Source organism: Meles meles, chromosome 9, assembly GCF_922984935.1.
Source record: "Meles meles chromosome 9, mMelMel3.1 paternal haplotype, whole genome shotgun sequence".
NCBI lineage: Eukaryota > Metazoa > Chordata > Mammalia > Carnivora > Mustelidae > Meles > Meles meles.
This window is the reverse complement of record NC_060074.1, coordinates 17,879,149-17,891,760: the sequence shown is the minus strand read 5'-3', so window position 1 is coordinate 17,891,760 and position 12,612 is coordinate 17,879,149. Positions and strand designations below refer to the sequence as shown.

Here is a 12,612-nt window from a genome sequence, read left to right as displayed (position 1 = left end):
ATCTAACTCTAAAGCTTATCCTCTTTCCCTGCTAATACTGCTAATGCCCTATTTCCAATGTGAGTTATTGACAACAATTTAATAACACATTTTCATTTAACAATACCAAGGAAAAGTCATATTTTAAATATCATAGTAAAGATGCCAAAAGAACTTAAACCAGGTTGCCAGCTCCTGACCACTGTTAACAACTCCTGGAATTCTCTTCCACGTTGACTTCAGGGTTCTACTTCGATGCTGCCTTAGCCCCAGTCTAAGAGTCTAAATTATGACAGTCTCAAGATCCTCTGCCCTCAAAGCTCCCCACTGCCCAGTACTCTCGCCCTCCTGGTTCATGAAGGAAACAAAGGTACAAGGAAACAAATAAAGGTTCAACTAAAATCCAACCTCATCCTCTCTGCCTCAGTAAAAATTTTAAAAAGTCAACATAAATGGAAAACTTGCACTGACACAAACCGCAGATAACACCACACTATATATTCCAGAAGGTGTCAGTTTCTTTAGATTTTCTGAATTGAAATGTACATAAAGATAAGTGCACATATCATATGTATAGCTCCATAAATCATCACAAAATAAAACACATCCATAACCATCCATGAAAAACTAAGGAGCACTCAGAACCTTTCTAATGTTCCATACCAATCTAATATTCCTTTCCTCTTCCCCCAAATTAACTATTACCTAAATTTTAACAATATAGATTAGGTTTGAAAGTTTCTAAACTTATATAAGTATAATCATACAGTCTATATACTCTTTCACATTCACACTTATCCAAATTAGCTGTAGTCCGTTCGCTTTAATTTCTGTGTAGCATCCCATCATATGAATAGACCATATATTATTGATTCATCTCATTCTTGATGAACATTTGTGTCTTTCACAGCTCATGGCTGTTATAAATTATACTGCAAAAAACTTTCTTATATGTGATTTTTGGTGCCCACGTGCATGCATTTTTGTTGAGTGTCTAAGACTGGAACTTCTGGGTCATAAGGTTTGCGTATACTTAGCTGTAGTACTCTCTGTTGACTAGTCTTCCAAAGTGGCTGTACGAATTCGCACCCTCCCCAGCAATGGATCAGAGTTTCCATTCCTCTTTCTCCTCATCACCACTTGCCATTGTCAGGCTCTTTAATTTTAGCTACTGGAAAGGGGGATGGGGATTCATGTTGTATCACTGTTGCTTTGCAATTTTTGTGATAGCTTTTCATTTTCCTGGCCACCTGGATATCTTCTTTTACGGTGTGTCCAAGTCTCTTCCTGTCTTTCAAGTGCAAGTCTTTCGTTTTTTAAAATGAACTATTTTATTTCTTATTTCTTTCAAGTCTTTCATTTTTTAAAATGAACTATTTTATTAGAAATTATTTATTCTAGACATGAGCTCTTCTTTCAATTATATGTGTTTCAAGTATCATTCCCTGTGGCTTACCTTTTCACTTTCTCTTTTGGGCGGGGTATCATAAAGAGTGTGTGTGTGTGTATGTGTGTGTGTGTGTCCACAGCTTTTCCAGGAATAGTTACAGGGCATTTTCCACCTTTTTAATCATCTCTCATTGCTTCTTACTGCAGTCCAATTTACCATTTTTTTTTCTTTGCCAGTGCTTTCTGTTACAAGTTTAAGAAATCTCTCCCTACCTCAAAATCATGGAGATGTCTATTGATTTCTAGAAGCTTTATTGTTTTACCTGCAATATTTACATCTATCATCTACTTGGAACTGCCTTTTGTACAGAATGAGATAGTAATAGAGTTTCATTTCTTCTTCTCCATATGGACAGCCGACGGACCCAGTACCCTTTACTGAAGCAATTCCTGCCCTCACCATGCTTTAGCACCACATGTGTCACAAATCAAAGACTCCAGAGTCTTTTCTGGAGTTTCTGGTTTATTTCCATAATCTTTCTGACTTTGCACCCTTGTCTTAAAGACTGTAGTTTAGTAATAAATTTGGATATTTATTACTTCTGACTTTGTTCTTTTTCTCCTTCAAGAGTATCCTAGTTTTCCTTAGCCTTTTGCATGTACATACATATTTTTAGAATTGGCTTAATTTTCATTAAACACAATTTTTCTGGAATTTTGTTTGGAATTTCACTGAATACATTTATTTGAGGAGAAATGACATGCTTATAATATTGATTTTTCAAACCATGAACACGGTATAGCACACCAATTATTTAATTTTTCTTAACTTTCTCAATGTTTATACTTTTTTTTTAAAGATTTTATTTATTTATTTGACAGAGAGAGAGATCACAAGTAGGCAGAGAGGCAGGCAGAGAGAGAGGAGTAAGCAGGCTCCCTGCAGGGCAGAGAGCCCGATGCGGGGCTCGATCCCAGGACCCTGAGATCATGACCTGAGCCGAAGGCAGTGGCTTAATCCACTGAGCCACCCAGGCGCCCCTATACTTTTTTATATAAAAACTTTATATGCATATTTTGTTACACTTATTCCTAAGAGTTGATGTCCTCTGATGCTGTTGTAAGCATCTTTTTTAAATCTCATTTTCTGTGTGGTGTTACAATATAAAAATACAATTTCCTTTTATGTTGGCCCAAGAAGTTTTTAAACTCACTAAAAAAAAATTTTTTTAATTAAACAAATAATAAATTCACTTATCAGTTCTAACAGTTTACCTAGATATCTTTAGGATTTTCTATGTCCACAATCACACTGTGTACAAATAACAGGTTTTTTTCTTTTTATCTAAACTTTTGTCATTTTAATTTCTTTTTCTTTCCTTATTTCCCTGGCTAGAATCTCCAATAAAATATTAAATATAGTTTAATTCCAAGCACCAAGTCTATTTTCACTTAATATTCTACGATATCTTTCTATTTAAGCTTTGTTTTTATTTTTAAATCTGTTTTTTATTATTCTTACCTATCCGACGTCCCTATTTCTCTTCTTTCTTGCCTTCTCATGGACTGCTTTTTACTATTCCAAGTTTTCCCTTTCTGTTAACCTGGCAGTTAGTTATAGGCTAGGCTCTTTTCTAGTCTATTAGCAGTAACAGATTATAACAAGCAACAAAATTATTTGTTACTTTTACTCTCTTCTTGAGCAAGGACTTAACTTGATTTACTCTCTTTACAGTGTCTATGCCATTGTTGTTGACCCCTCATGTGAGATACTATGCATTTAGGTCTCCTACCGCCTTTCCATTGATCTTCATGCCTTCCCATCTCTCTGAGCTTCCAACCGGAATCATTTTCCTTCTACCTGAAGACCTCTTTTTAGGATTTCCTTCAGTAAGGATCTGCTGATGCTGACAAATTCACTTAATTTCTTTTTCTGAAAATACTTCTATTTCACTTTTTTTTCAAGGATGTATTTCTTTTTTTTTTTTTTTTTTTTTTTTTTTTTTAAAGATTTTATTCATTTATTTGAAAGACAGAAATTACAAGTAGGCAGAGAGAGAGAGGAGGAAGCAGGCTCCCCGCGGAGCAGAGAGCCCGATGCGGGGCTCGATCATGACCCGAGCCGAAGGCAGAGGCTTTAACCCACTGAGCCACCCAGGCGCCCCTCAAGGATGTATTTCTTAAGCATAGAATTCTGCGTTGGTAGCTGTATTCTGTCTTTTGGTTTCCATTGTTTCTGTTGAACATTCACCTAGATTTGGGCGCTGTATTTCTCCACTGCCTTAAAAGTTCTCCAAAGCCATGAAATTTATCCATTTCTTTAATCTATTTATTTAATTATTATTTATTTAAACCTTTTAAAATGAATTTATTTAACCTTTATACTTAGCACATATTACTTTGATTGTCATCAACAGTTTTTTTAATGTCTGTTTAATGCATGAGTATCCAAATGTCTAAAAAACTATTTTAAACCTTAAGAAAAAGTTAGACTGAGTGCTTACCGAATACAGCTTGTAGTTAAAGATTTAGTATGTTTTATTACTATCAAAAGTTCAACAAATAATCTTCCAGTCAAGTGATGCTATAATTATCAATTGTGACAGAAACACTAAAGAGAGCTTTGAAACTTATTACCTGCTGCCTCATGCTTATAACCAGCACTAGAAAGTTTTTTTAAGGCAGAGATCTAGAATTCACCATAAAAATATGTCCTTAGTATGAATTTAAATGATGACTGTTGACAATTCAAACAAATGCAACTATATAGTTGAATTTTTATGTACTACAATTTGTCTTAGATTTCACTTGGGATAAACCAGTCCAGCACTACCAGACCAGAGCTTCGTTATGTTACGACTTCACCTATGACACAATTCCTCAGCCTACACCCTGAAGAAAACCTTGAGACTCTTCCAAGCTAACAACCCCTGTCAGAGGACTACAGGTACTACTACCATGAAGACTTGCTTCAAAATGTCCATACACGAGGCTTCACAAACTCTTCCAACGAAAAGAAAAGAAAGGAGCACTCCTCAGTTCATTAAGCAAAGACATCACGAGAAAAGAAAGCAACAAACAATATCCCGTATGACTATAGATATAAAAATCCTCCACAAAATGCTGGCAAACCAAATCCAGCAACATACAGAAGGATTAAACACCACGACCAAGTGGGATTTAGCCCAGGGATGCAACGTTGGTTTAACAGCTAAAACTCAAAGCAATATAATTGCTAGGGACTGAATTGCGTCCCACCCCCAAAATTCGCATGTTGAAGTTCCAACTCCCAATGTGACTGTCTTTAGAGACAGGGCTTTTAGGAAGTAATTAAAATCACAATATATTTTTTTAAAAATTAACTGAAAATGAACCAAAGACCTAAATGTAAGAACAAACACTAAAATTCTTAGAGGAAAATACGTGGCAGAAATCTTCATGACCACAGATTAGGCAATCTTTTATGACACCAAAAACACAAGCAACAATAGGAGGGGGGGAAAGCTACATTTAACTATAGCAAAACTTTTTAAACATTGTTGTGTTAAAGCCTAAACTTCAAAGTCCTTCCCTTACTCTGCAACGGTCTTATAGAATCTAACCCTCTGAATTCTTCCCCTCTCATTTAACACCTGCCCTCCAGTTGGCCGGCACTGCAGCTACACCGGCTGCCGGCTTCGGGTTAGCATGCTGACCACCCCTCTGCCTTGCGGTCTCCGTTCTCTCTTCCCTCTACGTAGAAATTCTCCCCCCAGAGATAAGCAAGCCTGCATCCCACACTTGGTTCAAATCTCAACTCGAATCTCACTTCCTTCACTGCACTGGCTACACGATCTAAAACTGCCCTCTCTTCTCTCTTTTGTTTTCCTTGTAACATCTTTCCCAATCGGACATATCCCTGTATTAAAATTTATGTGACTATTTATTTTCTGTCTTAGCACACTATGAAGCAAGCTTCACGAAGAAAGGTAGCTGCATTTGTTCACAGTCTCGCCCTGAGAACCTTAAACAGTGTCCACCGACCAGAAGATTTGCAACACGATCTCCTCCCGGGGACGAATAAATGAATTTAACGTATGAAATCAACGAGGTCTTCTGAGGTCAAGCACGTTCGCAGGGGCCTCTCACCTGTTCCAGGTTATTATAGCGCACGCAGCAGTAGCTGCAGTATCCTTGTCTGCCCTGCATGGTGAGTGACCAAAGTCAAGCGGCTACGGTCCTGGAAAACTCAAACTGGAAAAAAAAAAAAAAAGAGAAATGGCAAAACACAATCATTCCCGACTACTGTGCGGAAAACAGCTATGACAGTGTCACAGAGCAGAAGTGCATCCTCGAGTCCGAGGCACTCTTCTTTCTGATGATGATGGAATTAGGCGAGGCTGCCGTGAGCTGCGGCATCCATCCGTGAGCCTGGAGTGCAGGTGAGAGCTGCGCATCTTCCTCTCTCTCGCTCTCTTTTTAAGATTGCTTTGTTTGTTTGACACAGAAAGAAAGAGGGAGCATAAGCAGGGGAAGCGGAAGAGGGAGAAGCAGACTCCGCGTCACACTTAACATCTAAGTCTGTCACGAAAATAGATACTGCACGTACCTTTTGGCTTACTCCACAAAGGGGCAGAATTTAAAATAAATTATCCGAGAGAGTCTTTAAGAATCAAAAGTACTAATTCATGTCTGAAACACAAGACACTTCTCACAACCACATAAAACAAATTAAATATGAGGAATTTTTTCCAACGGTGAAATGAGATTTCTCCACAAATAAAGTTCCCACGTTCCTACTCCCTTAAAACTATAATCCTTCAACATTGCATTATTGCAGTGGTTCACAAGCCAGGCTGAATATCAAAATTATTCCCCCAAATTCTGATTTAGTAGGGCTGAGACACAACCTAGAATTTAGAATTTAATTCCCCAAGTAATTCTGATATACAAGCAATTAATTTACTGACACAGTGTTTACTAATACTGATTATGTTAAGTAATGAATCAATACAATTTCAGTTTTGGAGCTGTTTCATTAAAGTGCAAACAGAATTGTAAGAAATAATGTCATCAAGTTTTAATTCTAATTAGTTTAAACATTCTTGTCTGCTGGAAAATATGTAACAGAATGATCCTATAATGTGTTGAGTATTTCTGATGATTCTGCAACACAAAAAGTTTACTAATTAAAATCATCCTTTAAAAATGAAATCACAGCTTTGAAATCAAAGAAAACAGAAGAGTTTTATTAAATGAAAATGCTACCATAACATTCCCTTACCTGTTACGTCTTATTGTAAGAAACTCTGACTTTCTGACTTCCACGCTTACAGGGAAAATAAATCAATCAAACCAGCCTCTGAAACAGAAGAGTATATAAAAAAATAATTTCCTTAAAATACGGTCTTTTTTCTATTATTTTACTTCATTTAGTGACCTGAAACAGCAAAATGAAACAAGCTTTAGTTGTATTTATAGACAGAGCAATTTTCCAGCTGAAAGAACCGTAGCACTTAAATCTGAACTTTGAAAATCATAAAATAACAAACTTTTAAATGCTTTTTTCAAAATATATTTAAAACAATCATTGAATGAAAGGCAAAATTAAAGTACGAATCTTAATATCAAGCACAAAATTGAACTTCAGTTTTTTTTGATCTTCAACACTTACAGTCTTCAATTACCATTTTTATTTCCCATTCCCATTCCGCGTTATTATCCGACATTTCTATGACATCTCTATCACCTCCTGTCACATACATGCCGTGATGACAATGAGCTACAATGACTCAGAAGCACCGGGATGTGCATTTTTAAAACTTTGCATGCGAGAAGCCCCACCTGAAAATCCTACCGAATCAGAATCGCCTGGCAGGGAGCCAGGCACAGGCATATCATGCATATTTAAAATGCTCTAAGGTGATTCTGAGACAGGCTGAAGCAATGACATAAGTCATCATTTTTTATGCACTAATAAAATTCTTACTTATTAAAGGGATCATTTCTTTGGGGTCTGGGATTATGTTACTTTTCACAACTGAATGGGTCTTTTACTACCAATTCTGAATTCTACTGGTACCTGGTATATTCATAAAATAACAACTCACCTACCTTGAATAGGAAAGAGCAGGTATTACATCAGCTGTATTAGTCCTGGCAAACATCTGTAAATTAAAGCAATTAAAAAAAAAGATAAGCCCCCTAAGTATCTTCCATGGGCCAACTACGTACCCCCCTAAAGAGTCATAGTTAAGTTTGAAAAATAACAATTATGCTTCAACGGGAAAAAAAAAAAAAGATTAACTCTTGAACACACAAAACACTTTACATACTACGACTCATTGAATCCCACATGACCTCCTAAGATGCTCTGGAGCAGAGTAACTCTGACGTCCCACCGGTATAACCCACCATCCCGTATTTCACGTCTCTGGGTTTCGAGAACGAGCAGCTGCAAAAGAATAAACTGGGTCCCTGGTAAGGCTAAGAACAAAGATGCTATAACCTCCTATGAGAAACGTTCATGGGAAATGTCTGAAAGAAATATTTACATAAAATTAACTTTGGGTCCTGGACTAACCACATAACTCAGCTCCTATGTTAGTTTCAATGAAGAATGCTGTCAATTCTTTATCATCTCCCTTTATCAATCGACAATTAAGCCAAATTATCCATTTTTTTTTTTATTCTTCCGCTCTGTTGCTGGCAGTGTGTTGCCCCTTGCCCAGAACCACTGGTTAACAAATAATTCCAGCACTTGGGTTCAGAAGAGCCGGGACAGCATTGTCTATCAAAGAATAAATCTCTGGCGCCTACCCTGTGCAGAACGCCGCACTAGAGGCTTTAAAGGAGAGAAATAGACAAGCTTTCTTGCTCTCCAGTAGTTTAAAATGGCATTAGGAAATGAATGCAAAAATACCAGGTGGTATTGGAGAAATGCACAAAATAAGTGCCAAGATGTCACAGTGGATGTGGTTTTTAACCGGATATTGGAAAGTGGGTAGGATTTGCTTAAACAAAGATCAGGAAAAAGTATTCCAAGTAACAAAGACGCATAAGCACAAAAGCGAGAAAGCGGAGGTACATTTAGAGATAGTAAGCTGACAAGTTCAGCTGGAGCCAAGATTTCATTTAAAAATTTAAGGGGCAATAAAGCAAGAAAAGTAGATCCAGTTTCAACATATTGTATTTAAAAGAAAACTTGAGAGTTTAGACTACATATTTAGGCAGTGTGGATATTTTTTTTGGAAGGCAGTTTATACAGAGAGCTTTAAGAAAATTCTGGAACAGAATTTAAGAAAATTGTGGGGCAATGGTTATTCCCTCTTGAAGGGAGATTTTCACAGGGGAAGTTAAAATATTCAGCACCATTTTGCAGAATATTGGAAAAATTAGTTAACATCCAAAATATCCAAATTCAAAGGATCAGTATTAGATCAAAGACTTAGTCTCATTTATGCTTGCAAATTAGGAAAACACACGTGAGTTTTTTTCTTTAAAAAATTACTTTTATTCATTTTTATCAGGAAAATTTTTATTATGGTACAATTATAAAAATAAAGAGCATAAAATCAGTCATAATCCCACTACCCACCATTAATATTCATCATGCATTCTTTGTTCTAAACAGGTTTTTACAAAAATGGAATGACACCATACAGTCTACCCTATAGCCTCCTCTCTCACTTAACCATATGCCATGGCACCTCTGTATGATATTACATATAATTCCAAAACAGAATCTTTAATAACTGTGTAGTATTTTACCCGTGTAAGACAAAAGCCCTCTTATCTGACAAGATAAGAGCTAGCAGTCAGTGAGTTAATGATTTAAAAATTAGAAAGACTTTAAAAATACAGACACACATCATCAATATTTTGTCTAACCTAAAATATATAAACATGTATGTTTGATTCAAGGCCAAGTTAAGCTTTTTGTTTCACTGACGTTTTTTGTGGCTAAGACAGCTAGAGTTCCCAGTCGTGTTTTTTTCATATTTTCATAAAACCACATAATAATTTACCATCAATGAGTTTTCACTTTGGTTCCTCTAAAATAGAACAAGAACTTCAAGACATTTCTAAAACTGAGAGCAGTATTATGATTAACATTTAAGATTTCCCTCAACCTTTTACAGTTGTCACACCCAATTAAGTACTCTAGCAATGGCGTTTCCTTTTTTTTTCCTTTGAGTGCAAAGCATTCATTTTTTATAAAAATAATAATGCTATACAAAAAGACAATGCTTACAATCTATTTCATTGGTTCATGAAACAATTAAAACTGTATAAACTGATGGGGGGCCGTGAACAAAGACCTCTGAACTGCCTGAGGTGACTTCAACACAAATGTCTCAAAATTGCATTTTTTTGGTCTATTTCTTGCACACCTGAGATCTGTACCCACTGCAGAGATAAACACACTACTGAAATGAGTTCAGAGTTGTAGCGTGTGTTTCCCAAGCTGACTGCGGTATTTTGAAATAAGAGCTAACAAAATCCAGAATCCCTATGGGAAACATTTTTCAACCACCTAACGAGAGAGACGCCAACTTCATATTAAATTCAAAAAGACAACAGAAAGCCTTTGGGTTTATTGAATAAGATCATCTAAATTACCTGTCCAGCAATAGGAAAACAATTGGGGAGCGATCACAAAACAATGGCCAAATGAAATAAAAAGACCATTTTATTTCAGTGTCCCTTCCCTTACGATATTAACTCATTTTCAACTTCCCACTTGTTTGGATTATCCATCTTCTGCATCTGGTGACAAGCATTATCCTAGACCCTCCATTCACTCTTAATAAAATAATAATGGCTAAATTTTAGTGAATACTTAATCTGGGCTAGGCACTATGTCAACAGTTTCATATACATTATCCTACCTGAATGGCAAACAGCCATTAAGAAACTGGTGTCCTGGGTACTCCTACTTTATAAATCAGGAAACTGAGGTTTAGAGAAAAGCAGTATCTTGTTCCAGGTCACACACCAACAAACAGTGTAGGGGGATTTGACCCTAGGTCAATCTGAGCCGTTTATGCTCCTAACCTCTTAACTTCCATAAAAAATACTTCATCTCTGTATTTTCAAGAATGCTAATTGATTGTTTTAACATTATGAGAAAACAAATAATTAGGAATCTAATTTGCTGCAATAAACACTGTCACATATTCCAAAGAAAAGAGTAAAGATAACGTTTAGCTTAATTGCATCATTGCTCCCATTCTGAGATCAGTGCTGACAGTACCTTGCATTAGGGACTTTCAAACTTAATTAGTATGGCACAGAGGAAGCAATACATTTTATATCGCAACCCAGTACACATACGCAATCACACATGCAACGCCACCTTCACACGCACGCACCCCACACACGCACCAGCCCTCCCAAACACACACGCAGTTAAAACAAAGCTTACAAAATATCCTTGCTACGTGTAATGCATTCTGATATTTCCTATGCCATCTTATTTCGTTAATTTCAAGTGCTAGCTATGACCCACAAAATTAATTTCACAGTTCACTAATGGATGAAAACTGCAGTCTGAAAAAAAAACACTGCCTCACATTAAGCAGAACCGACAATACTTTACAGAAGATGGCTGTTAACCCTGAATTCAGCTTTCTTCTATCCAATATCTTGGCCACTGCGGTGATACTTTGTCAAATCTCTAACGAGTTTTACTAAGGTTGGCCACTGGCCACGGTGCAGGGAGAAGAAAATTCTTGCCTTCCAGGCTCTGGGTCCAAATCAGTGCAAGGTAAGAAGGCAGTGCAAAGACGCTTATGCACTGATACAGAAAAAAGCCACAACGCATTAAGCAAAAAAAAGGTAGATTACATTAGTATCCCCCTTTATGTAACACGAATATGCGTTTACGTACCCCTAATTGTTAATACTGACTCCCTTGAGGATGAAATTGCTATGGGCTTTTTCAGTGGGTTCCCCCCCCTCCCCGATAGTATATAACTGCTGTAAAACAAATTAAATACAATTCTGTTCTGGGGGTAAAAAAAAAAAAAAAAACAACGTTTTAGCTCTTTGCAAGCCAGCATCTCGTTATGCACGTCTTCCCCGCGCTGCCAAAACCATCGCGACGGATAACGTTAGGAGCTGCAAAGGGCCTTCTCAGGAGCACGTAATAACGACGGCGTAATCTGCCCAGATTTACACAACTGTTGCGCCACAATAGTGAAACGATCGTTCACACAAAAATCTAACGCTCCCAAAAGAAATTCCAGTCGCCAGAGACTGATAAAGGCCTAGGTCTGGGGACAGCTGGATACAGCGCAGGGCACTGGGGGAAGGGGGTCTGCGGACAGGTGGCTCCGGATCTCGGCCCCACAGGTGCCCCCGCAAGTCCCTGCGGGTACAAAGCCCCAAATCCGACCTCGGCGGGCAGCCCCCTCCCCACCGCCCAGCCCAAGGCCCCGTCCGCGGGCCCCTCCGACCCAGGGCCCCCCGACAGAAGCACAAGGCAGCCTGCGCCCCACCTCCACCCCACGCCCCAGCCACCTCGATCCGGGCCCGGAGACGCCGGCCCCGCTGCCGCAGGAGGTGCAGAAAGGGGAGTGGGGAGACGAGACGCCGAGGAGGATCTGCGAGACGGGTGCGGGAGCCCGGCGAGCTGTCCCGCCGCCCCTCCGGAGGAAGAAGGCGCCCCGGGCGCGAGGCGAGCAGGCCCCACCCCCGGCCGCGCGCACGGAGCCCGCGGGCGTCGCCCTGGCCGCGCGCCGCCTCGGCTCGGCTCGCCCCGCCCGCGCCCGTGCCCGCGCCCGGCGCGGTGCTCTGCGGCGCGGTTCTCACCTCCGCGGAGGCCTCCTGGATTCCTTCCGGGCCTGGGCGCCGGCCGAGGACCGGGGGGCGCGCTCCCTTCCTATTCCGGCTCCATGGCGGTGCCCGGACCCCCGGGGCCGTCCAGGGCGCCGCGGCCGCCCGCTGCCTGCCGCCCGCAGCCCGCGGAGCCGGACACTGGAGCCCCCGGCCTCTCCCGCCGCTGCGAGAGGAGCGGCGAAGTGCGAGCGTCACTCGCGAGCCCCGGGCTCCGAGTCACGACTCAGCCCACGTAGACATCCACCGGGAGCGTAGCGCTGCGGTCCTGATTGAGCTTTGACGTCAGGGAAGGTGCGAAAAACAGGGCCCCTTCTGACGCAGGAGCCGCGCACCGCCCCCCGCCCACCCCCGCCCCCGGCGCTGGAGCCCCCTTCCTCCCGCCCCCACGCTCCCCTCCCCGAGCTCTTTTAAAGCGAACACTGC

At 40.0% G+C, this 12,612-nt stretch overlaps 1 protein-coding gene across 2 annotated transcripts in view; it reads right to left on the bottom strand.

Moving 5' to 3' along the window:
• The window catches only part of ZDBF2 (zinc finger DBF-type containing 2), a 31,468-nt gene extending 19,071 nt beyond the window's left edge, over nucleotides 1-12,397 (bottom strand). The window contains exons 1-4 of one of the 2 annotated variants that reach the window (XM_046019544.1): nucleotides 12,163-12,397; nucleotides 7,462-7,514; nucleotides 6,632-6,709; nucleotides 5,497-5,601 (exon numbers count right to left, since the gene is read on the bottom strand). In XM_046019544.1, the coding sequence (XP_045875500.1) occupies nucleotides 5,497-5,556 (60 nt within the window). In that variant the 5' untranslated portion in view covers nucleotides 5,557-5,601; nucleotides 6,632-6,709; nucleotides 7,462-7,514; nucleotides 12,163-12,397. Of the gene's footprint in view, nucleotides 1-5,496; nucleotides 5,602-6,631; nucleotides 6,710-7,461; nucleotides 7,515-11,871; nucleotides 11,995-12,162 lie in introns of those variants that run through there. The other variant, XM_046019545.1, reaches the window with a different exon arrangement.
• Between the last annotated feature and the right edge of the window lie 215 nt (nucleotides 12,398-12,612).